The 24,640-nt window shown below is 41.5% G+C and overlaps 1 protein-coding gene across 7 annotated transcripts in view; it reads right to left on the reverse strand.

Moving 5' to 3' along the window:
- Nucleotides 1–24,640, reverse strand: part of SYNE3 (spectrin repeat containing nuclear envelope family member 3) — a 69,774-nt gene that overhangs the window by 5,761 nt on the left and 39,373 nt on the right. For 4 of the 7 annotated variants that reach the window (XM_015865330.2, XM_015865329.2, XM_032444867.1 and 1 more), the window contains one exon: nucleotides 10,076–16,308. In XM_015865330.2, coding sequence (XP_015720816.1) covers nucleotides 16,111–16,308 — 198 coding nt within the window. In that variant the 3' untranslated portion in view covers nucleotides 10,076–16,110. Of the gene's footprint in view, nucleotides 1–5,732; nucleotides 5,928–5,988; nucleotides 9,387–10,075; nucleotides 16,309–24,640 lie in introns of those variants that run through there. The other 3 variants (XM_015865326.2, XM_015865327.2, XM_015865328.2) reach the window with 3 other exon arrangements.

Here is a 24,640-nt window from a genome sequence, read left to right on the forward strand (position 1 = left end):
CTGAAAGAATAAAGGAAGGATCTGCCAGGAATTTCCAGCTGATCTGACTGAGCCTTACCCGGGGTCAAAAGCAAGAATAGAAGAGTCACAAGAATCACAGCCTCCAGACAGAACTACTGGCTCCTACATGCCTTTTCCCTTTAGCACGAGCTGCACATCTCCTCAGGGCAAGGCAGGTCCAAGAAGGATTTTCTGGGCCCAAGAATATTTCTTCCATCCTCAAAACTGAATGAAGGACCCATCATGCCATCTTTGTTGTCCCAAGGCTCTGAGCTGCCAGGTAATTCCAGGCAAGGCACGAGATCACCCTTTGTACCTCTGTGAGGTAGGATGAACCTTGAAGGAGATCTCTTATTTATATCTTATTTCCTACATTGCAGTAAGCTAGTTATAGGTCACCTCAATTCCTGTAAAAGAATTATCTGGTCTCATCTGCAACCTGAAGTTAAAAGCAACCTTGATTAGTCCAAAGGTTGTATTATTTTGTGCCTTTGTGACCTCCATGAAATCAGTGGCAAACCTCAGATGTATTATAGTGGGAGAAGTAGCAAGTCCAACACTACCATCCCTGGGGAACAGGAAGGCAAAGCTGAAAGAACCCAAAGTAATGCTTACATTTGACATGAACTACTGAATAGGCAGAGTCCCATGACTAAAGGCATCCTGAAATGTGATAAGGCAGTCAGAAGAGAACTTACTGCTTTACAAAAGAGAACACTGGAACTATACAAGCAGAAAATGTATTACTTGATAATGGATATGTTTTTGGCAGCAGTATCATGTGCGTCTACAAGGTCATTTATGTCCTGCAATAGTTGCTTTATAATGAAAGGCAAAAAATCCCCTAGTAATTAGATCCCCCTGCATCAGGAAAGCAACAGATCCCTCTTTACTTGACAGATTTCAGATTCCTTTATCCTCCTGTGAGTCTCCAAAATCCTCACATTTCTATTATATAAAGATTCTTCTCATCCCTTCCTCCTTTATTCCTACAGGAAAGCGCACATCAAACCTTTATCTCTTTCAATTTGAGCCAAACATATTGATTTCACTCTTCTGCAGCACCACAGCTGTGCGTGACACTGTGGAGTTTGGGAGTGCATGGAAAATGAGGAGTCCATCCCACAGATTATCCGTGACACTCTCAAGAATTAAACACCGCTATTTCAAACAAGAGATGAAGTAGCAGCTGGTTTTTGCTGGCTGAATCAGCAGAGGTTTTGCAGGATGTGATGGAACTTAAACACAAATGTCACAGGCCTCGGTCGAGGAGCAGTGGAAGTGGAGCCTGCCCTGTCCTCTGAAGGAGCATGAACAGCCTTGTGTGTACCCACATGTGTGCCCTGAAGAGCTCCTTGAAGAAATGGTACAAGCTGGAGGTGCTTGTACAGGGAGCCAGACTACATGCAAAGTCAGCACATGGGCCCCTCCAAGGAGGTCTGCCCAGCTCCATGCTGAACCCTCAGACCCTGTCGCTGTCACCAGAGAGCAGGTACAAACCACATTCTGTCATCAAAGGTTTTACAAGCGTTGCATAATCTTGACCTAAAATTCACAATAGGAACCATTGTGACATTGTTGGAGGTATTTTGTCTGCTGTGTTTGTGAAGGTAAAATAGAAACACAGTCTGTAGCCACAGCATCCTTAATGGGCTGCTATGCTTGTGCTGAAAGTAGCTGTGCAGTGGGAGGAGCAGCATTAGGCAATGTCAGCCTCACCAGCCCTCTGGGCCTCTCTGTATGAGGATGGAGAGCACAGATTACCCTCAAGGGCTGTGGACTGGGCTGCTGGACTTGTTCCTGGCATTCCCATCCCACTTCCCAGCTGATGCCCCTTGATGCCCTGTGAGTGAGATGTGGCAAGTAGGCTTGCAGCCTTTGGAAGAGAAGGAAGGAGGAAGTGGTTGTATTGACTTTGGGGAAATATATTCTTTGAAGAACCCCATTGCCTGGTGCAAAGCATGAAGCTTTTCAGTGGGTACCAACAATATGGTCAATACAAACAGGCAGGGCCTGCTAGCTCTGATTGCCAGAACCTCTCCACATGCACAGGGCCCAGCTTCCCCTTCTTTTCCAGCTTATCTCCAGCAGCATTTCTTCCAAGCTAAACAAAATCAGGGGCTTTTAGGAACTTAGTGATGTCTGCTTAGTTTCAGCTTCGATAAGCTCCTGCTTCAACTCATTCTTAATGTATCAAAATTAAATGTTTTAAACATATTTATCTGGTTGCTATGGTTTTGCCTGATGTGTCAGACACTTTATCCATCAACTGTGACATTTGAATAATATTTTTATTTTTAGATACGGATCGCAGATCCATCTCTTCATATTGATCCCATCCTCCCCTCGGCCCCAAGTTTTGAACTCACTGGAAAATCTGTTCCATAATACGGTCGGTAAATGAATTACAGTCACAGATGGCCCCTGGAGATTTCAGAAATGCTGCAATTCATTTGTTAGGAATGGGATAAAAAAAAAAGACCCTGTCTTGTGAGGGTATTATCAGAGACAGCAGATCAGACGCTGTAATGCTGCCTTGCACTCTGGATTCTCCCCATTTCCTAAGCTTTTATGACTCGGCATTTGCTGTTCCTAATACAGAAAACAGTATAGAATTTTGCTGCTTGTGTGCCTTGTTCAGTGTATCCGTGAAGCCTCCTTGCAAGCTGGCACAGGGGTCAGTGTTCACTTTTCTTCTGAATGGAGGAAGGGATGGAATGTCTGATGTATCAGGCAATGGGGAAACCTTCGTCCTGCAACAACCACAGTGCATTCAGCTCCCAAGTGGATACGACAAACCTCTTTTTGTTTATAAAGTGACATATAAATTATTACAGAGTAAAATGTGTGTTTATTTAACTGTCCACGCTGACATGCTGTCACTCTCTTGCACAGCCCAGTTGAGAGAGGCAGTACTCACTTTTTCTGAACAGTTCACCTTTTCAGAGTGACTTTTCCCTCCTTACATCTCATTCTACAATTGGGCCTGATGCACAGCAGCACAGCCTGATGGGTAGCTGTGGGAAGACGAGTGAAGAAGGTATTTTTCCCAATCTCAGCTGATGCTGAGAAGTAGCTGAGAAGCCCCACTCAGTGATGGGGATTACTTGGGATCCAGAGAAAACCACCTGAAGTCTTTGACCCACGTTTCTATAAGTGGTTGTGACCCCAGGGAGGGTTCTGCCCCCATGCAGACCCTGTACCAGGGCTGCATGTGGCTCCGTGGGCATGCATTACCCACAGGCTGCTCACAATCAGATGCTCTGGTGATCTCCACATAAAGCTGAGTGGGTTAAGCCCTCCTGTGGCCCTGCAGCTCAGCGCACCACTCCAGATACGTGTGTGGGGACCTGGGCAAGGTGCTGGAGAAGGGCAGGGGCACAGGTTGCTGCTGCGCTTTCAGCAGCCCCAGCATTGTGCAGCTGACAGCAGTCACCGTCTGCTCCCTGTCTCTGTTTGCACTTCATCGAGTTATCTCCTTGCAAGCGAAGAACTCCCAGCTGATTGAACAGCGCGTTCATCATCTGGATTTCCCCAGTATCTCTTTAAGCATTAATAGTGCCATAAAAAGCCCACCAGAAAAGCAGAGGGAGATCTGCTCTATTTTCTACTAAAAGCTTTTGCAGAGCCAGATTAAGATCCAAAGTGAAAAAAAAACCACCACCCAAGACAAGACACAACAAAATACACAGAACTCCAACTATCATCCCCACTCAAACACTGATCAAGGAACATTAAACAAAAAGATTAGTTCTGCTCTTATTTGTTTGTAAAACAAAAAAGCATGAAATATTTAGCAGCATTGTAATGCAAACCAGATGGGAATAATGTGGGCTTTCAAGGCTGCCTATAGCTGCCCCTTTCATGCTGCTGCAGCGACGGATGGTGCAGGCAGCCCATTAGGACAATTTATGAACAGGACCGCCACAGAGGGAGTTCTAGCGAGAGGTCCGCAGCTCATACAGAGCAACCCCGATAACATCTGTTAGGGTTATTCATCGAAGAGGATTATATTACAATCCTTCTTAATACCACGAGTGCTACAGTAAAACCGGATGAAAACTTCAGTTTCATTTGCTCCAGCAACATGCGTTTATCGGGGAGTTTTTCTGCAGTTGGAAGCAGAGGTTGCGTTTGGGGTATGTCAGGGAATGAATCTTAGAAAGACTAAAATATTAACCTGGGAAACCCCAGCCACTGCTTTTAATCACTCATGGCCACAAAGCTGGAGTCTGGCACATCAGCCCTTGTCTGTGGAAAGCTACTCTCTGTTAGCTCTCCAGGGCTGAGATTGATTTTATTTAAATAGCTCTCATTTGGTAACCTTGCTCCGTCCTCCTTTATTTAAGACTTTGTTAATGATGTATTTTTTCCCTTAATTTACCTAATCTCATAATGAATGCTCACGTCCAACATGACCTCATTACACTGGCAAAGACTTTTGTGTGCATGCAATTTAGGGCACAGGCATACGGCAGAGGTGAGCTCTGTAAGTGAAGAGGTTTTAAGTATTCAGTAGGATTCTCACTGACTACAAGCCAGGTACTTACTCCTGCAAATTGATTTATTTCCAACACCTTCAATGCTGCTGGACTGACTTACTCCACTTTAAGATCTTTCCTAATATTTTTATTTATTGGACTTGCCACCGTTTGCTGCTGCAACCTAAACAGACACTTCCATCCTCCAAGTGGTGTTGCTATCTGAAACAGGTAACCTAGTAATATATGACTTAAGAGATTTAAACCTGCTCAGAGCATTTTGGTGTTCTGAAACGTTTATAATTCCCATTGGCTGTACCGCTCCCACTGAGTTGTTTGCAGAATTGTTTTCAGTCTGTACTTAATCAACAAAATACTCATCCACAAGACAAATGGGAGCTATTTAATCTACATCCAGGCCCGTTTCTCCCCTTCCTGCTGGAAGGCAGCCTGCTCTAGTCTATGTACAATGTCTGAGACAAAACTGAGCCATCCCAACTTTCCTCGCAGGTTCCAAAGGACCTGACCTCTGGCTGCACAAAAAAAGAAACTACAAGATGAAAATATGTTTTTCAAAAGTAAAAAAAAACCAAACCAAACTAAAATAGATTTCTTTCATGCACTGGCTGCAGCCCTCACAGCAATGCATCTGCCTCCCTTCATAGCTTTCACTTGTTATACACTCTTCTCTTCTGGGAGGGATTTGAGCTGCTGTTCTGATCTTGACACAGCTACGGCCAGCCAAAGTATTTGCATTTGTGCTTCTGGGGCCTTAGCAGGAGACAGCTTATGGGCAGGCACAGGACCGCATCACACACATTTTGAGAGAAGTCACAAAGGCCTGGCTAAGGATCAGTGTGTTCATAAAGGCAACAGGGAACCCAACCTGTTAGTTAACCTAAAATCACAGTGGTTTCCCACTCCTTCAGAAGGAACTGCCTGCAGAGCTATTTCATGTCAGAGACCTTGGCAGGCTGTGTCTCATAACAACTCAGGAAAGAAAATGGCAATGACTTGGCTGCTAATGAGAGCTGCGCATCATCACATGTGTGCTGTGACCATTGGGCTTCAGAGATGCCAGCAGCAGCAACAGCTGCACACTGCTCACTTACCCAAGGGGCTGGAGGAAACCTCTGGTCTGAGGATATGACAAAATCCGCCTTTGTCTCAGTAGGTTTAGGACTGAGGGGAGCACCAAAAAGAGGTGGTGTTAGAGCCTGCAATACTGATACTGAATTGTACTATGATTTAGCAAATTCACATTTCCTTTGTGTTCCAAAGAATTCTATTCAAACAGTGGTGCAGCGTTACAGAAAAGCTGGCATTTTCTTTTGAATCTTACAGGGTTAGAATGGAGCAGGTACATTCCACACAACCTTCCTCCAGCAGCAGCAATTTTATCTTTGCTTCACTTGCTCTGGGTGTTTCCAGGTCAGCCCAAATGCTCTGATGATGAGAAATAAACACAGTGAAAATGTGAACCGCTCCCCAAAACAATTTAACAGTCTTTAAAAAGAAATACATACGTGTTTATTTACTGCATCATATCTGCAACATCAAATACATATTTTTTTCATTACAGAAAAGGGTACATGCAATGAAATACTCTGACTTTATAACTTGAGGCGGCACAGTTTGTTGGTAAGAGTGGAGCATCGGTTCAGTTACAAGGCTGGGGCTCAGGGTTAGGAACTTCCAGTCTCTTTATCCTGCTTGCCAGCAGCAAAGCCACATCATATTTCATTTGTCTTTAAAGGATAAACTTTCATAGTAATGTTGCCTGATCGTGGAACGACCCAGCTGCCCTTTACTCCTGGAAAAGTCATATGGAATCAGATTCTTTTACTTGAGAAAATACACTTTTGGCAATGCTGATGATCAAGCAGTAGATTTGCAGGCAGACGGCAGAACTCCTGCCATGTTCCACCACAATCACAGCACACACTGTGGGTCTCCACTAAACAGGTGCCCCCACTGCTGCTCTAAAGAATGAAATCAGGCCATTTCCACACGATTGCACTGAAGATATCTACTGCATTGGGTGCTAAATCCACTACTTCAGCTGTAGAAGGAGCAAGTTCGCAGTGCAGAAGGGAATGAAAACGCTGTCCTGAGGCACTGGGAATATAACCTCTTCCCCAGCTAAAAGGTCTCATTATTTATTATAAAAGGGCCCGAGTCTGGCACTGCTATTCATCTATCAGAAGCTCTTATTTGTAATCTGTCCTGTGAAATTTCACGGGACTGTTTGTGAAATAAGTTCCTAAACAGTGCAAATAAATTCCAGAATCAGGCCCTGAGCTGGCACGGTTTCCAGCATAAACTCTCTTGACTTTCAGTCAAGACTTTTTAGTAAGTGCTACATAACACAGCCCAGACTTGCAAAAAAATGACCTGATTTCTTTCCGCACATCTTGTGTGAAATAACACTAAGGACAACTTCACTTTGGCAATTTAAATGAAAAACAAAGTCAGCCTTTCTATGCAGTTCTTTTTTCACGTAATTTCATCGAGACGTTATACAGAAGCTTGCAGCTCCTTCCGATACTTCTAGCAAATAGGAGGACATAGACAAGAACAAAGATCTTCAAAACTACATGGAAATTCATAGAATAAAATATATATTTGTATATTATTTTCCAACAGGCAATAGGCAGTTTAGAAAAATACGAGTGTTACAGTCTGTCTGTAATCGAGTCATACAAAGAAAGGTTTTAAAAAATAAGTTTAGCTTTTCAAAAAGCTGCTTTTATAAGAAAATAGACTGGTCCACGTTTCCCTGAATAAGCCAGAAAGGTTAAGGAAAGGTCTGGGCAAGACAAGGAGTCTGCCTTGGACTTGATATCAGCTGTGATAACATGCACATGTACAGAGGCAGCTGCTTGGCTCTGGTATTGTTTACCTTAGGAACGAGCCTAATTTATCACAAATGTATTTTAAAATCATAAATAACATGACAAAAGTGGCACTGGTCCCTGCAATGCAAATAATTATTCAAACAAGCAAAAAAATGACATCAATCCAGTTATTGTGACACTTGAAAAGTATTTTGTACCCAGTGGTTACATTGAACAGCACATGTATAAACACTGATTATTATTACAGACTCTGCTATCGGCTACTATACATAAACAAGAAGAGATGTTCGCGCTGTAATTACTCCTAACATTTCTGTTCTATTTGAGTATTAGCATTCACAAGAAGCTGGGCTGGTGGGGGAAGCCTGGACTCAAGTCAGTATTTCAACATGCAGAGGGCATGGGGTTCTGGTCCTCCCCACTGCCAGCCCTGGGCCTGCAGAGGAGCTCTGAAGCATTAGAACTCTTCATAATATATATTCTTGTTGTGAACAGCCCTGGAGTTTCTCGGTGCCCAGAAGCAAGTGATCTAACATGAGGCACACTGGTGGAATTGAGATCCGTATCAATAAACCTCTGATTCTGGAGAGTTTTCATCTTCATTCCATGCCACTTATTACAGAATATCTTGGTTTTTGATGACTTTTGTATTAAGAGTACAGAATGGTTTGATTACAGAAAAAAACTCCTTTTTTGTGTGTGTGAAACGTGGGATATCTGTGCACCCAAGAAGGGAGTCTGAGCACATTTCTTTGAATTTCCTTCTAGCTTAAAACTAAACAAAAGCACAAAAATGGGTGGAAGTAAGATTGATGGTGTGCTGCTGAGGGGACCCAAGGCTGTTTATAATCCAGCATTATTCATTAAATTGGGCCCGAGACAGCCAGCTGCTTTGAGAAGTGAGAGCAAGTCCTCTGCAGGAGTACTGCATGTCAGTGATATTGCTAGCAAGCAGTAATGCAATTTTTGGGCCTCCTACTACATTTAACATCAGTGCAGTGTTATGCATTACAACGGACAATGACAGAAGAACGCAACACCAGTGATATTGCTCATATAATTGTTTCACAGTGGTCCAGCACGTTGCAAGAGATGAGAAGATAGAGGGCAGCCTGGAGGCTGGGCAGGAGGAGGAGACTCTCCTGGAATAACTAATAAACTGGGTTATCACAAATTAGAGGGAAAAAAATGGAAATAATGACAACGATCAAAAGCAATCCATTCACTGAGACAAAACCAGGCGGGTTTTCAAAGAAGCGCTTCCAGTCAATCAAGTGTACAGAGCAGGAGCTGCTGTTTGAGAATGGACACACACTGTAAACCTGCAGCACCCAAATACCTTCAGAAATAGCCAGTGCTCAGCCTGTGCCTCCCGGGTTAAACTCTTGCAGGGTCTGATCTGGGATGGTAATGGGAAATAATCTTGGATACTTTTCACTTTAGAGTCCAAAGGCATAACTCAAATCTTATTAAAGCTCATTAAAGCTCATTAAGCACATACCTCTGAACATTCTTATCTTCCTTTTAAGACATAATTTCTTCTAAAAGCTGCATTTGAAAGTTACATTGAAGTGGAATGCCATCTTTCTTTAAGTAGAACAATAATTACACACTCCATTACACCTAGGTAGGTTGTTCCAAAAGTAATGCCTCCCATTTCTTTCCATAGAAACTATCACAGATGCAAAAAGCACAATAACAGTATTTGATGGAGCAAATTTTCAGCTACAAAACCCTATTTTTCTACATAGTCACCACCATTAGCTCTGCATTTTTGCCAGCCATGAATATGAGCCTGTGTGCTGTGCAAGTAGTAATCTACACCAGTGGAGATGACCCACTGTCGCTGTCACCACTGCTGAGATGCACCACTCACGGCCTCACTGCACTCACATTCACCACTTAGTCTCCCAAGATGTCCTACAAACACCAGTGGATGTCAGTGGGTGCCACTTTTTTCCACATGGAGGAATTAAATGACATGCCTTTGCTTCATCGGTGCTTCCATGTCAGATGCCAGTTTGTCAGAGTGCCCCTCTTCTGTCATCTGTCACACAGCAAGAGAATGGAACAGAATATTGTTGGGAAGGTTGAGCCTCTACTGCAGTACCACCAGCATCTGCCTCTGACATCATGGGCCAAGGTAGGAGGCATTAATTTCAGAGCAGCTCTCCTATATATATTTCTTAGCCATGGAAAGTACCATACAGAAGTATTCATATCTGTATTGAAACCAAGCTTGTGGTGTTCAATGCTTATCATACTTGACAAGAAAAACAATTTGGTTTTGAAAGCAGGGGCATTCAGGAGCAGTAACAGAGCCAGGCCCTGGCTGAAGGCTGCAAGCAAAGCATGGGTGCCAGCCGGCAGGCTGCAGCCTTCCTTTGGTTTTCAGCTGCCCCAAACTCCCCGCTCTTTTTTAACATACAGCTATTTGTACAATAAATTGAGGCTATAATAGTTTGTTGAAGCGAGCATCTGACAACCAGTTATGAATGTTTCTTCTAGCTTGCATTCAAAATTACTGTGATTATTCAGGCTCTCTCCTAAATCATGTCTCTGTGTGTCCTTTTTTGCTTTTATTCAATATATTATAGGGCTAGTTTCTCTCTGGTGTTGTTTTGTTCTTTTTTCGATGTTTGTTTGTTCCATTTTTCTTTTCTTTTTCTTTTTCGAATTAATTTCTTATTGTCTTTTTCTTTTTCTTTTTCTTTTTTTTCCCAATAAGAAAGAAAGAAAAAAAAAAAAGAATAAAAAGAGATCCTGGCTTTATGGTGATGTGTAATAGGACATTCAGACATTCCAGGCAGCTCAAGGGCACAGTGCACTGAGGATACAGTCCAGCTCAGTGGCACATGGTAACATTTACGTAGGCAGCAGCAACTAAGGATAATAAGAGCTGAAACTGAAACTCCATCCCTCCTTGCCAATTAATGGGCAATTTTCTGTGTGCAATAATTGGATTAGCAATCAAAACCTGCTTAGAGAGAAGAGAAAAAGCATCTAGGCAGGCTATGAACAGTGCTAAGGGCAGGGCTTTCATCACCATTAATGGTTTGTTAACACTTCTTTGGATTCCAAGCTACAGATGTGAATACTGAGGACAGTCCCTGAGCCAACACAGAAGGCAGATGGGGGCAAGACCTGGTCAGGATGCTCAGGAGAGATGGTGGCTGGGACCAGAGCCCCTTGGATGGCTCCAAAGATTGTTCAGATACAGGTGGAAAGGGGGAAAGGCAGAGAATCTGCAGGAGGAACTGCAACTGGGGAAAAAGACAGGGCTGGCCACTTTGGGACCAGACTTAGACTGGTATGTTCAGCTGGGAGAGAACACAGGAGACAGGAGTGGGTGTGGGCAAGGAAAGGGATTAGGAGGATTTGTTATGTGGGGCTCTGTTCAGAAGAGGCCACAATACAAATTCAAAGGGTAGGCTGAATCTGTGCTGTGCTGTGCTGTGTAAGAGAACAATGAAAGAAATGGTCAAGTGCACAGCTGACTTTCAACATAATAAGTGGAAGAGAAGATTGGGTTCACATTAATAAGGAAATAAAGTAGAGAAGATGGGGAGATGGGGAGAAGATGGGGAAACGGTCTGGGGAGGGTAACATTGGTCTTCCTGTTTCCTTGGATTTGCAAAGTCAGATCACTGGAATACCTTTTTCACACAGCTTGTGGTGAGGATGTGGAACTCATTGCTATAATGGCATAGGAGCCAGAAAGCCATTAGCATTTAATAAGGCACCAAATAAGCTCACCCTCTAAATCCAGAAGGCTGAAGGCCACATTTAGCATTTACTTGGAAATGAATTCCTATTTTAGTTATATAATGAACCTCTAATTCCTAACAATTGAATGGAAACCTCTATGATTATCTTTCTATCTACAATAGCATTTCCTGTATCTTTTCCTGGAGCATCAGTGCCTACCACCTACAACTAATCTGTCACTGAGGTGTTTGAATTAGCAATTTATTCTGCATTTAGTAAGAGAAAAAAAACCCTTGAAGCTCAGATTTCACCTATAGTGAAACTGCCTGAAGAAACCTCTTTCCACAGTCAGCAAGGTGAATCTGGACAATGTCAACGGCCATGGTCAAGATTTTGTCAGGCAAGCTAGATGGCCAAAGCTTGTTCCTGTGCTTGGGTTGCTCTTAATATGTCAGTCCTATCATGTTCATCTCTGGCATTGAGATACCAGGTTGCCTTTTGATATCTCCTGCCACTGAGATATTTCACCTTCAGTAGTGCAGTTTCATCTTTCACACAGTTTAATAGGGGGGTGAATGGCTTACTGATACTACTAGATAACATTTGGCAATTCCTGAGGTAGGTTAGTTAATAGCTGTTATTCAGGCTACTACTTGATTTGGTATATTTCTAACATTTATTCCTTTGCTTTCCATATCTACTGATAACTCTCTGGTAGACACATTCATATTTTAAATTGCATATATAAGAGATCATTTTTTTAATGCTATATTCATGCATCTTTGATTTGTTTAATCTTTGAACAAGTGCAAAATAAACCAGCAATTCTTAGACATACTTGTGCCAGTCAAAAAGTGACTAAAACATGCCACACAGTCACCCAATACCTATGACTAATTTGATTTTAACCCAGTATAACCCATTTATAATTATGTTTAAATATGGCAAAAAATAATACGATCGGTTTCTGAATGAATCATGATGTTTCCACCAACAATGTTATCTTTAGCATTTTAATAAACTGGCTTCTGAGAGTTGCCAACCACTGACATCTGGATTAATGAAATAGATTTGCACTGGCTCAGAGCAGGTCAGTGATCTGAGAACTACTAAGAATATCTCTAATATCCCCCAGCGATGCTGGAAGATGATACAGTCCATTGGTCGAATGTGTTTTCAGCTGCAGATAAGCAAATGATACTATGAAATAGACAGTAAAGTGTCCAAAAGCATCTCTTACAGCCAGCTGGGTACATAACTTATGACCTGAGATACTACTATGATGCCCAGCCAATATGTTTGTTCAGCTACTTATAGTGGTATTTCTTGAAAGGCAAAGCTATTCCTTCTGTAAACTAGGGTGGGTAATAAATTATTTTATCTGTATTCTTCAGTTATTCTAAAAAGCTCTGTTTGCTCTGGGAATCTTTGCTGTGAAGGAGTTTTTATTTCATTCTTGATGAAAGAAGACAACGCACTTTCTTGTCAATATAAGTTAAAGGAATTCCTGCATATGAAATCTTCAAACCTTCCTTCATGTTAATGAGATGTGTATGCACACACATCAAAACATCTATTCAGTACTGAAGAAGAGATTGGATGGAACAAACTCCTGTGGCCATGGAGCAGTTTAACAGAACACAACATAGACGTGTTGGATACTACCATACACTTATTTTGTGATGGCATTTTTCTTGAAGATATTTGCTGTTTCCAAGGTCTTTGATTATCCCAGTAAAAACAGCATTGGAAAAATGGAAAATCATTGTAAAGCTCTGCAAATTATCCAGCCATTATCAGCTGTTTCTATTAGGTTATTGTCTCAGACAGGGCAAATAAGCTGGTATTCTGGTATAAGTGATTATCACTGGAGATTCTGTGCTAACAGGGGAATATGATGTTCTTAATGCGTGTGAAGAACGGAATATGATTTTCATAAAAATATTTTTTTTGAGAACGCATATAGGAATAATATTTAATACAACCTAAATTGCTAATAAGAATTAGAGAAAGGGCTATTAATAGCCACGTGGCACAATAACAGTTTTCTACCTCACAGTATTGCAGTCATGGAAAATTCAGTTGAAAGCGTCTGGCTACAAAATCAATTACAATTTATAAAGTAGGCTTGCTTTCACTCCAAAGGCTGGGTTTGAACTATGCCCTCGGGGCTGCGCAGAAGTCTTACTTTAATGCACTGGCACCAGAGTATAGGATTTTTCCTTCAACACTGAAGAGTCATTAATGTGGTCAATCACCTACCAGATCCAATGGGGCGGGCAAGAGAGCTTGGACAGAAACATGAGAAATCTCTGTGAACAGGCTGGGTGTCTATACACAGTGTGGGCTATGAGGCCTGAGCCAGATGCACAGACTGTTTGTAAGTTTGAACATAATCTATCTTATAGGGCTTTGGCACTCTCTGACTGGCTAGATCTGTGCTAAAGTAGTGCAAGCATTCAGGTATGGATGCTTATCTGCTTTGTACATCCCAGATTTTGGTAAAGGATATTTTAAGACAGTGGTCCCAATCTGAAGCTGAGTTAGAAAACATCTCAGTAACGTACAGACGTCAGAGATCCATGAGCTGAGGGCTTTATAGGCAGGGTGAAAAGAAATCTGATGTGAGAGTTTGAGCTTTCACAGCAGGAAACTTGTCTGTCTCCCTGCTGATTTTCTCTGTAGCAATCAATACTTTTCCTCATTATTTTTAATTTCTTTTTCATCGCTTTTACTTTCATCACATGGAAAGAAAAGAGAAGGCAATACATACACAGAACCACATAGTGCAGGTTCTGTTACTGCCCCGCTTCCCCCACACTTCTCTTTTGTCAAAGCGTTTAATTTGAAATGGAGATGTGGATGATGATTAGCTCCTTGCTGTGGAGCTACAGGGTTCTTCCCCTGGGGCTGGCAGGAATTTTTAGAGAAGCACTGCGGGAATGTGCATGATGCTTGAACAGCTAATGAGGGGAGAGAAGGAGGCATGTCCTCCGCCTCCAGAAGGAACGTTTGCAAAGAAGGAATTCATTCACTCCACTCTGATGACTTATAGCTCTTTTCCACCTGGCTCCTCCATGGAAGAAATCACAGACTCTGCTTTTCCTCACTCTCTGCTTAGATCGGAATGCCTTTAGTTATCACTCAAAACACAGCACTGATCCTCTCCTCCCTGCTTTTAGTCCACACTCTGCATGTCTCCTGCTGCCTCCTGACGCTTGCACCAGTTCAGATCCTTCTCGCATTCCCCTTGCATGCCACTCAAATATCTCTCTATCTTTTCTCTTTGTTATATACTCATTTTCTCTCTTCGCAGAAATGTGACATTTTTACACAACTCTAGAAAAAGCAGTGCAGCTGGAAGCATTATGGGGAATTAGCAAAAGAGTGCTGACGGCAGAAGAGTCTCCCCAGAACACTGAGGAAAGGCCCTGTTGACAACTCCTACTGAAGAAAAGGTGTTTAACACGTGATTGTTTCAGTTCTTTATCAGGGAGAGGGAATCAAAAGCATTCAGAATGTTTTCCTACTTAGAGACTTATTATTTTTCAAGAGACTTTCATAGGATTTATAAATCTGTGGATTTCTCCTTCTCTGTCTTTATCTATTCTTAGCATCTGCTTTTTCTCCTTCACTCCATGCCTACGAGCTGCTTGCTGTCATAGTATATACATATATAGTATATACATCATCTATTTTTCTCATTGTTACCACTGAGGCTCAAATACAATGCAATAAAGATGTAGCTCTCAGAAAAGATAAAAAAAATATATCAGAAATTTAGAATTTCCTTTTCTCTCAGGGATTAGTGAATCAGTGAGGTAAAACACCATCAAGAATGGTTTCATCACAGTGAAGCTGAGGTTTGCTTTTACATTAAAACGCTATTTTAAAATGTACATTTAAAAATTTTATAGATCAGGCATAAAAATAGGAAAATAAATGGCAAATTGACATCATCTCAAGCGTTTAGAGTATAGAGAAATCTCTGTTTTGATACATTAAGTTTACACCAGTTTAACAAACCATTATGTAAAAACACTCTAGGAATGAATCTTGTTTCCAGGATGGTATTATGAAAGTACTTCTGACTTTTGCAATGCTGGCATTGACGCAGGCTGTATCAGGCTTTAGGATCCATTCCTGAATGCCTCTGTACAAGGTAAAACAAAACAAAACAAAACAACAACGACAACCCCTCCCCCCAGTTTGTTTTTTGGAGACAAAATTACTGATATAAGGTTTTGTTCAGTGCTCAGGAATTTGTTCAGAAAATTATGACCTTATTTTAGAGGTTCTCTGCAGAAATGTATCATAAAAAGTCTTTTTTTAAATCCCAGCTTTCCTCTCACTGTGTTCTACCTCTCCTGATTCAGGTGGGCTGGAGAACACAGTAATTGGTAAAAAATGAGAACAAGAGAAGGGCCACCCCCACTCCTATTGAAGTCAGTGGAAAAATTTCCATTACCTTCTGCAATATGTGCATCTAGATACTGAAAAAAAACAGATTGAGATTTTAAATAGAATTGTCCCATTTTTCCTCGGCTAAATGTCAGCCTCTGTAAATGGTTTGACTCTGCTCGCTCTCCTATTTGTAATCTGGTTCTTGACCAGATCTTTGCACGCGTGCTGACTCTTTTGTAAATAACAAAAAGCTGGTTTCAAAAATCACCCAAAATAACAACAGCAAAGCCATCATTCAGTGGTCCTTGTTGAAAGGTGGTAGAAAGAGAAACACTGCAGGATTGCCCCAAACAGTGGATGAGTGGATGGTGGATGTTAGTATGCCCACAGATGTGCATTTATATATATATTTATATATATATATATATATACTCATACACAATCTTTATATACACATTATAAATATAATAACAAAATATTGTAAAAATATTAATTTTGATCGTACGCTTGAACAATGTGGACTATTTTTATGATGCATTTTTGTGATATATCCAGTTGATAAAACAGCCTTGTTAGAAGCTCTAAAATCTACAATACTTGCAATTATTAAAAAAAATGAGTCTGTACTTCTGTGAGTCACCTCTTGCCGTGCCAAGTGGTTATGTTGGAGGTGGGCCCTTGTATCTCAGCATCAGGTTGAAGGACCGAGCAAAGTTGTTGGCCAGAGTGCAGCTGTGCGTCTTCTCTGCCAGGGGCAGGAGGAAGGCCAGGAGCAGGAGGAACAAGAGGAGCAGTTGCAATGGTAGTGATGCCCTGCATACTCGATGCAAGAAAGAGCACACGCCTCCAGAGAGCTTCTGAAAGACACAAATCAAAGAGCAACTCAGAAAAATAAAGAACTGAGGAGGTACACATCAAGCACATCAAACTGCATGGGAAAGGGGCAGAACAGCCCACACTGCCCACAGCAAAACAGATCTCAGTGTCTAACCTGGGTTCTTAGCTACAGTTGATTGACATTGGTGCTTAAACCATTTCTTTTACCAACTATGTCGCTACTTTAAAGAATTTACTGCTGAAAATTCTGTTCTAGCAGGAAAACTGCTGACTTTTCTATGAGAAGAAACTGATCGCCTCCAAGTCCTTTTCCAAATCAGAAAGTGGAGGTTACAAATGCTTACACCAAAGCTGTCAATTGGTCTGCTCATAGCCAGCATAAGGCACAACAGGTCAGCATCAATATCTCATATCAGTAAAATATGGGTGCTGGTTCCTCAAAGAGGGGACCCAGTCTTCTGCTCTCTGACAGCAGAGGGAGCCTCATTTGCAGCATGTGCAGCTGGTTATCCTCTCTTCAGCTGCCGTGTGCTCCTTGAATCCTGACTGGGGGGTAAGAGGTTGGCGGCAAGAAAAAGGGCCCTGTACTGCAGTCACCTCGGTTCCTCTTACACATTCATCAGATGTGAAAGAATGAGAGATAACAATACACTGACCCTGGGAAGGATATTAAAGTCACATTTATTGCTGAGTAGCCGCAGAAGAGGTACAGAGAAGTCATGCTACTTCTCTTTGTGCTGGTGCAAACTCAGAGCAGCTCTCTTAACCTCATGAATCCAATCTGAATGAGCACAAACAGGAGAGAACATATTCAGAGCTAAGGAAAAATCAGGAAACATTAAGTGACATTTTCACTGAAAGGATTCCTGAATATTTCCTGCCAGTGGACTGAACTGTGCAAACTTCATTAAATGCCAGCAATCTGTAAAGGCCTCCAGAAAAACAGGGCTCGATAATCCATTTTTAATTTCATCAAACATGGATTTATATTCAGAATGCAGAATTAATGCTTAATGCTGCTACAGCAGTCGGTATCAACGTACATCATGAATATCCACTCAGAATATCCACAGAAGTGAGATCCATGTTTTCCACAGAAGGAAGTAAACTCAGATGAGCTTGGGTTGTGTTGATGCCACAGGGGTGTTGGCACGTCAATCGAATGAGGACTTCTGGTTGAATGTATGGTTTAACAGGCAGTGCCTTTGTCCCAATAAATCATGAACAGTTCATGGGAAACATCAACAGAGAAGATAAGCAGCAGAATGATGGTGGAGGAAAGTAGTTGCTCTCTTTTAATTTTTAAGGGTCTCTTCTACTGCTTTCTAAATTTCCCATTCTCCTGTAGTGCTACATAAATGTTTACACAATTAATTATGAAGGCAAATACATAGCTGCAGTTACAGACGTGACAGTTGTGCTGTGAAAACCTCCTCCTGCTGTAGTGGGTCTGCTTTCATTATTTCAGAGGGATGATGAGATTTGGTTATGACATTGGGCAAATGTAGGGGCAGCAGAACAACAGCTGCTTTGTCTGTCGTTTCAGCTTGCAGTATCTCAGCTTTAATGAAAGCTCACGTCCCTGGACACTGGCACTGTCAGAAGGCTATGTGTGTGTCTAGGTGCAAGAGGCACTCTGATGTTAAGCACCCTTGGGAACTTTCCTGGTTGCAGCTAGTATTTCCCCACCAAACCAAAGCTTCACCACCCTGGCTGCATCAGAGGAGTCAACTGTGCCTACTGTCTATTGTCACTGACAGCTCCCATTTTCACTTGTTTTTAATTCTCCATTACATCCATGAAATGCAGAAGTATGACAAACATTTATTGTAGTGTGCCATCTATATGGAAAAAGGCCTTTGTCAAGTTCCAGAAGACACGGACAGGTTTGTTTCTACTTATTAATGAGTGTAGTTCTGGTGGTGGAAGTTACCTCTGCACTGGGACAATTCAAACCACATTCCTTCTTCTACCACTGAGACATAATAGGGTTTAATGCTGATGTTATTAAAAGCAAGGATCCTAACATGCAATTATCTGCTCAACAGTTCATTATGGCTGAGAGTCACAGGATGTTCCTTGCAAACTCCAGATGGGAATTAGAAGTCCATCTGTCTCTGACACTCAGTTGTGACAAGGACTGCTAGACTTTGTAGCACCACCTAAAACATGCTTTACAGCTATACATCCTTCAGTTTTTAATTTGAAAGCTGCCTAAATCAGCTGCAACACCTATCTTCCTGCCTATGGGCTGGTAGGAAATAGTGGACTTTCTCTGTTCCTGTCATAAACCAGGAAGCAGGTGTCCTGTGGTCACTAAGGTTTGTCTTTGGTTTCCCATTATGACCACACTGCCAACGTCAAGCACATTGTTCCTACCCCAAATCAATACTGAATCAACATTTCATTCAAAGCAGATCATCGACTCTAAAGCAAAGGCTATTAATGCAACTCAAGAAATAAGATGAGATTCAAATGCTGTTCATCAAGTGCATTGTTTTTAGATCTATGGGAAGGAGCTATAAGAGGGCACTACCTTTTAAAGCTAATTCTCCAGAAAGAATGAAATACAAATGGCCTTGTCAACAAGCTATTGTTTGCTCTCTTTGGAGCTTTCCATAGGGTAAGATGCTCAGGCTAACCACAGCAGATCCTAGCATTAAAATAATCTGTGGAGAAAATTATGCTCGGGAGTAGAATTTCAGAGAAGGATAAATATTTTGTTATCTGCTGCTTCTCTCCTGCTTCCTTGCTGGGGCTATAGGCATTTGTGCTTGATGAACTTTTGCCTTTGCTGTCCAGCTTCTCTGTTTTGTTTGACCACACAGCAAGGTCAGAATCATACATTTTTTATTCCATTTGTTGTCATGGAAATGACTCTCCTATCACAACCGCAGTATTATGATATCTCTGCAGGATGGAAGATGAGGCACACAAGAGCTGTGAGAGTTTGCTGCTTTCAGCAAATTTGCAATGATAAGTCCTTATTATATGAGGGCCCCAACCTGCACACACTGAAATCCATGGGAGATTTACCAATAACTACAGTGTTTGCAGCAGGATTATGCAGAGAGACAACTAAATAAAGTCTGGATAGAGAACTACTTATTCATGGAGTTCAAGCGATACCCTTACAAATGAATTCATTACTTCATGTCCAAGTTCTGCTAGTCTTATGGACATCCTACATTAATTTTGTTGCTTTGAGTTGATTGGAAACATTGGTGACGGGATTTTGTGCGTGCATATGCTAGCACTGCTAGAGGTGCAATAGTTTAAGGGTAGAAAATAGGTGAGATTATACAGCTGAAAAAGCATGGAAGTTTTGGACTCTCTCACAAGTATAAACAAAGAAGCGCGCCAATTTTACTAAGGCTACATCAAGATATTTTTTCTGTACTACAAGAGAGATACTTTCAGGCTGCGGTGACCTGTGAATACAGACCAAAAGGGAATTCCTGAGGCCAAGGTTAAAACCTCTGCTGCACTGGGCCAGGAGTGATCAAGGCTGTACAAGTGTATTGGGAGCCAGGACCACACTCCCAACAATTTAGCACATCATTCTGGGTTAGAAAAGGACCCTCTGACATGGTTCCCACCTTTGCAAAAGACAGTTTGTACATTCCATTTCCACGAGAGATCAAAGGTGGGAACCACAAACCTCACTATGGAGTGGAATTCCCTTTTTTCCAATCACTGCAGCTATTGGCACTGGTACAGCTACTACCCAGCACCCACGATGTCTGCAGTGTGTGTCAGATCCAGGCTTCACAAAATATCCTGAAACCGGATCCTCCTCTGAGGAAAACTGGCAATGCTCCACCGAAGTCAACAGACTTTAATTTCCACCATCTTAGAATAACAGTTGGAATACTTGTGTATTGAGCCAAAGTGTCAGAGACATTTTTGAAACGCGTGCAGAAAAGGAATAAGGTTGATATTTAAAATGAAAATATACATTTAAAGTTCACCATCAAGGATAAATGCCTGTTCACTACTCTTTGTCCCTTCAAGTAGCATGAGAAGCATGGATTGTCAAGAGGTAGACAGCTGAGTTTTGTGTAATGCTAAATGCACACTTGTTACCAAATGAACTATATTGGCTGTGAACATTCATATTTGTACTTGATTCATGTTGGGGGAGTTTGAATGACAAGCATTGGTTTAAACCTAGGAGTCCTTGGTTGCTTAAATCTGTTTGCAGTTAGTAACTCCTTACCCAATGCACTGTGAAAATCACTTGGACAGGGAACAGGAGAAAAGCACTTTAGAACTCACTAGCTAGCATTCCTGTATACTTTGTTGAAGTGCTTTGCTAAAAATCAGTGCACCCCCTGGTCTGCTGTTGACCACATTTCTGGATGTGTAGAAAATTGTTCATCTAACAATATGAGGAAGCAGAGGAATACAGCACCTTATATCATTCTCATTAATGTTTTTTTTTTTATGTATTTGTATGCCACCAATATGTCTGACAGAAGTCATACGTCTACCACTGAATCAATGATTCAGTAGAGAAAAAGGAATGCATTTGGATTAATTCATCTTAGAGCATTTCACTGACAGACTATCCCAGGAGGAACACTGCTGTCTGAAAACTCCCGCTCTTCCCATGTAGAAGGGGAACCTCTCCTTAATATTCTCAGCCTGCAGCTGCTTCCAGCTTTGAGCATATCTTCAGTCTAATGCAGCTTGTCTATCTAACATTCAGTAAATCTTTCTTCTTTGTACTTATCTACTTTCCCCTTTATGCGTAGCTCTCAGCATCCTTTAGCAAGGAGTTCCACGGGTCAACTAACAGTGGCATGAAGAAGCTAGCCTTGAACCTAACCTCTAGTTCTTACTTGTGGAAGGTCTATCCCCAGCTGTACTCTCTGCACTATTTGTGATTCATGAAAACTCTTGAGTTAAATGCTTAGACAGGATGAATCCAGGCCTGGATCTCCCCAGTGGGAAAATCATAACATAATGGGCTTAAACTACAGCAAGAGAGAGGAAAAAGTCTTGGAAGGAACCTTGGAAGGGATCACCTACGTGGGTGTGAATTTTACTACTTCATTATTCCTCTGAGAATAAACAGAGCTGCTAAGCAGGCAGTAACATCAGTTTATTTACCATTCTTCTAAATAGAAGTATGCCATTGTTATGTACCATTACGTTTTTTTGGTCAAGCTGTTGCCTTTATCAGTAATATTTTGCCTCTGAGAGGCCATGGGTTTCTGCCACTTGAAATGCCACTAGAAACCAATTCAGCTGCTGCTTACAGAGACCACACACTGACAATTGGATGAGACCAGCTCCTGCGGGAGCAGAGGTTGCTCTCACAAAACAAAGCAAGTTGGACTTTTACCTCTATGTGAGACTGATTGTTCTCAGTAGTTCTCAGGAAGGAGCCATGAGCATCCCTCTCAGATGCGCAACATATTGCAAATCACAGTTGGTATTTTCAAGAGAGAGGGAATTTTTTACTTGCTGATGTCCTAACTGGGGAAGCTGGATGCCACCGACACAACAAAGCTGAGCAACCAGCATGCTGTGGGACAAAGCTGTGGCTCATTCCCATACAACAAAGCAGAAACTAGGAGTAGGATACCATTGATCAGAGGTTTTCTGGCTTCTGCAAAAGAACAGTGAGCCACTCGGTCCAGAACCACACTTGCCTAAATACAAAGAAGATGGCTGGGATCCATCTGAGTCCTGCGCTCATCTTTCTCCATCTAATAGAGGGCTGCAAGAATCTACATGCTGAAAGGAGGTTAACTGAGGTCCCACAAGCAATTTTAGCTCTGACATTTTCTATCTTCAGATTGCTTGGCTTTGCAACCTTAATGTTCTTTTAAATTTTAAAAAGGATAAATGTATATACGTAAATAAGTGTACAGGCAAATTGCAAGCTTTGTTTTCTCCCTTAGAGAGATCCTGGAGTACCTCAACACAGCCAGATGATGAACTAGAATCTTTGATGAAGGGTTGATTTAAAAGAAATGGAAAACATGGAAAAGCCAGCAGTTTGTATCTGAGGTTACAGCAGCCACATATGGCAGATATTTCAGATTTTCTGCTGCAAAGTCGCTTAAAACTAAGCACTGCGCCATATGCTACTGTGACACAAACGGATTTATAAAGGTTAGCTTCTACATGCATAAACAACATGACATGCTTTTAGGATAAGCATGCCACAGGACAAGAGCTACTGCCTGATCCTTTAAAGCAGCACTCTTTTCTGTAATTTTTCAGAGAAGCACACAAAGTCCCATTTTTTCCCCCCCACCTTCAGCACATGAGTTGAAGTGGAAACTGATTTCTCTTTATCCATAAAGCGCTTGATTTGGGATAAAAGCTAGAAAGCACTGTGGGACACTGGTAAGGCAGAAGTTAGGATGGACCTAAAAAATTCAATGTAATGAGAATATGGAAGAACAAACTACCAGAAAAGTAATTTTGAAGGATTTCTTCACACACAACAGCAGTGGAGTGAGTTACATTTTCCCCTTAAACGTCACAAGTGAAGTATTCACAAAAGTTTCAGAACAAGAAGTTTTAAAATCAATACTATTCAAATCTGTACTCTGAAAATCCAGTCAATATCAAGGGATAGCAGTTCTTTACTTTGATTTCAATCCCTGATAAAAATCTACTGTAGAACAATGTTATTTAAAAGATATTTAAATAAAGGCTTTTAGGTTGCTGTTAAAAAATCTCAGCTAAGGTAACTGCTTTTAAAATCAGCTAAATAGATGCCTAAGGTACTCAACTGATTCTTAGTGATTACTAAGCTATATGATACATTCATTGGCAAGGTGTCTATCTGTGTCTATGTAGCACATATATACAGTCAGAATTTTAATTGTGACATACAAACGTCTTAGAAAATGGTGAGCAGTGGTTCAACAGAAGCAGCTGAGTACTTTAACAATGATTTACGTCAAACAAATCATGAAGGGAAATGTGAACAAATAAAAACACATGTCACTAGTTTTAAATATACTCGTAAGAAATATAACATATCCAAGCATTTTGTATTTAAAAGCAATGCTAGAAAACTTCACTCAGAAGAGCCACTGGAAGCTAGTAAACTGGATGCCTTTAGTCAGTATATCTGAGATATTAACAGCAGGTAAGGACAGTGTGTAGTGAGAAGCAAGATATCTTCTCCATCTTGAGACAGCATTGCTTTGGAGGGAGAGAATCAGCAAAACACAGAAATGGCCAGGTAAGAGACAAATGAAGAAGTCCCTGTGTGATACACCAGCAGGATTTCAGGAAAATAAATGGGCCACACACTTCAGCATAAATGCACCACTAACACAGACATGTTGTGCATTCTGTAACACAGCTTTCTGACTTGAAGAATTCTTGTTGCCTCTGTGCTTGGACAAAGCAGAACTGCTTTCTTCCTGGCATGCTGTGGCAGCTCCTGCTCTACAGAGCTTCCTGAATGGCTGCACTAATGTGATTGACTCCAGATCAATTATGTTTCTAAATAAGATTAAATTACACGCTCCTTCTGTCCCTGTGTTATAGGAGATTATTCTTAGCAGAATCTCAAAAGAAGCAATTAGCTGACCACTGATGTAATGAATGCTAATTTTGTTTGTACAAACAATAAAGCCAGAATCATTTCTGTATAGCAAGAAAGTATAATTACTCTGAGCATTTGAGAAAATAAATAAAACAGTGCTATGTAGACTGTAAATAATGAGCTTCTGACTTCCTATTTATGCTTAGAATGCTCATGGAGTATTTATAGTTAGCTGAAAACCAGTGTTTGAATGCGACTTCTATCATACTTATTACTGAGCTTTTGCTCAAGCCCATCCTTGAACGTGTTAGGTGCCCTGCAGAAATATCCATCAACATTGCCCTGTCACTGGCACCTGCTAAAAATTCACTGTAGCCAGTGCAATTTCCTGCAACTGTTTTTTGTTAATCAACAGGAAGCTGCTCACTTCAGAATCATTAGCCCCATAATGTTCCTAATGGCACCAGTGGCTAAAGGAATGTCCTCAGTGAAGGATGAATGATCAGAATAAAGCATATTAATCAACGTGGAGTAGGCTCTACTCTGGCCAACACTGGGAAATGCAGGCTAGAAATGGAATAAAAACAGAATGCAATGGACTGAGACTGCCTGCAGCTGCGTTCTCCCGTTTTCCGGGTTCATCTGCTGTGGCTGCAATATATTTATGACCCAAACATGAGAGAAAGCAGAGCCACTAGGGATCTCATATTGCAGAAGCAAAAATCAGACCAAAATGCCTAAAAATTTGCCACCTCTGCAGATTCTGTGTGACCCAGAAACATGGGGGAGCTGAGAAGTTACAGGTAACCTGGTCCCGAAGCAGGGATCCA

The sequence above is a fragment of the Coturnix japonica genome, chromosome 5 (assembly GCF_001577835.2).
Source record: "Coturnix japonica isolate 7356 chromosome 5, Coturnix japonica 2.1, whole genome shotgun sequence".
In the NCBI taxonomy this organism is placed as follows: domain Eukaryota; kingdom Metazoa; phylum Chordata; class Aves; order Galliformes; family Phasianidae; genus Coturnix; species Coturnix japonica.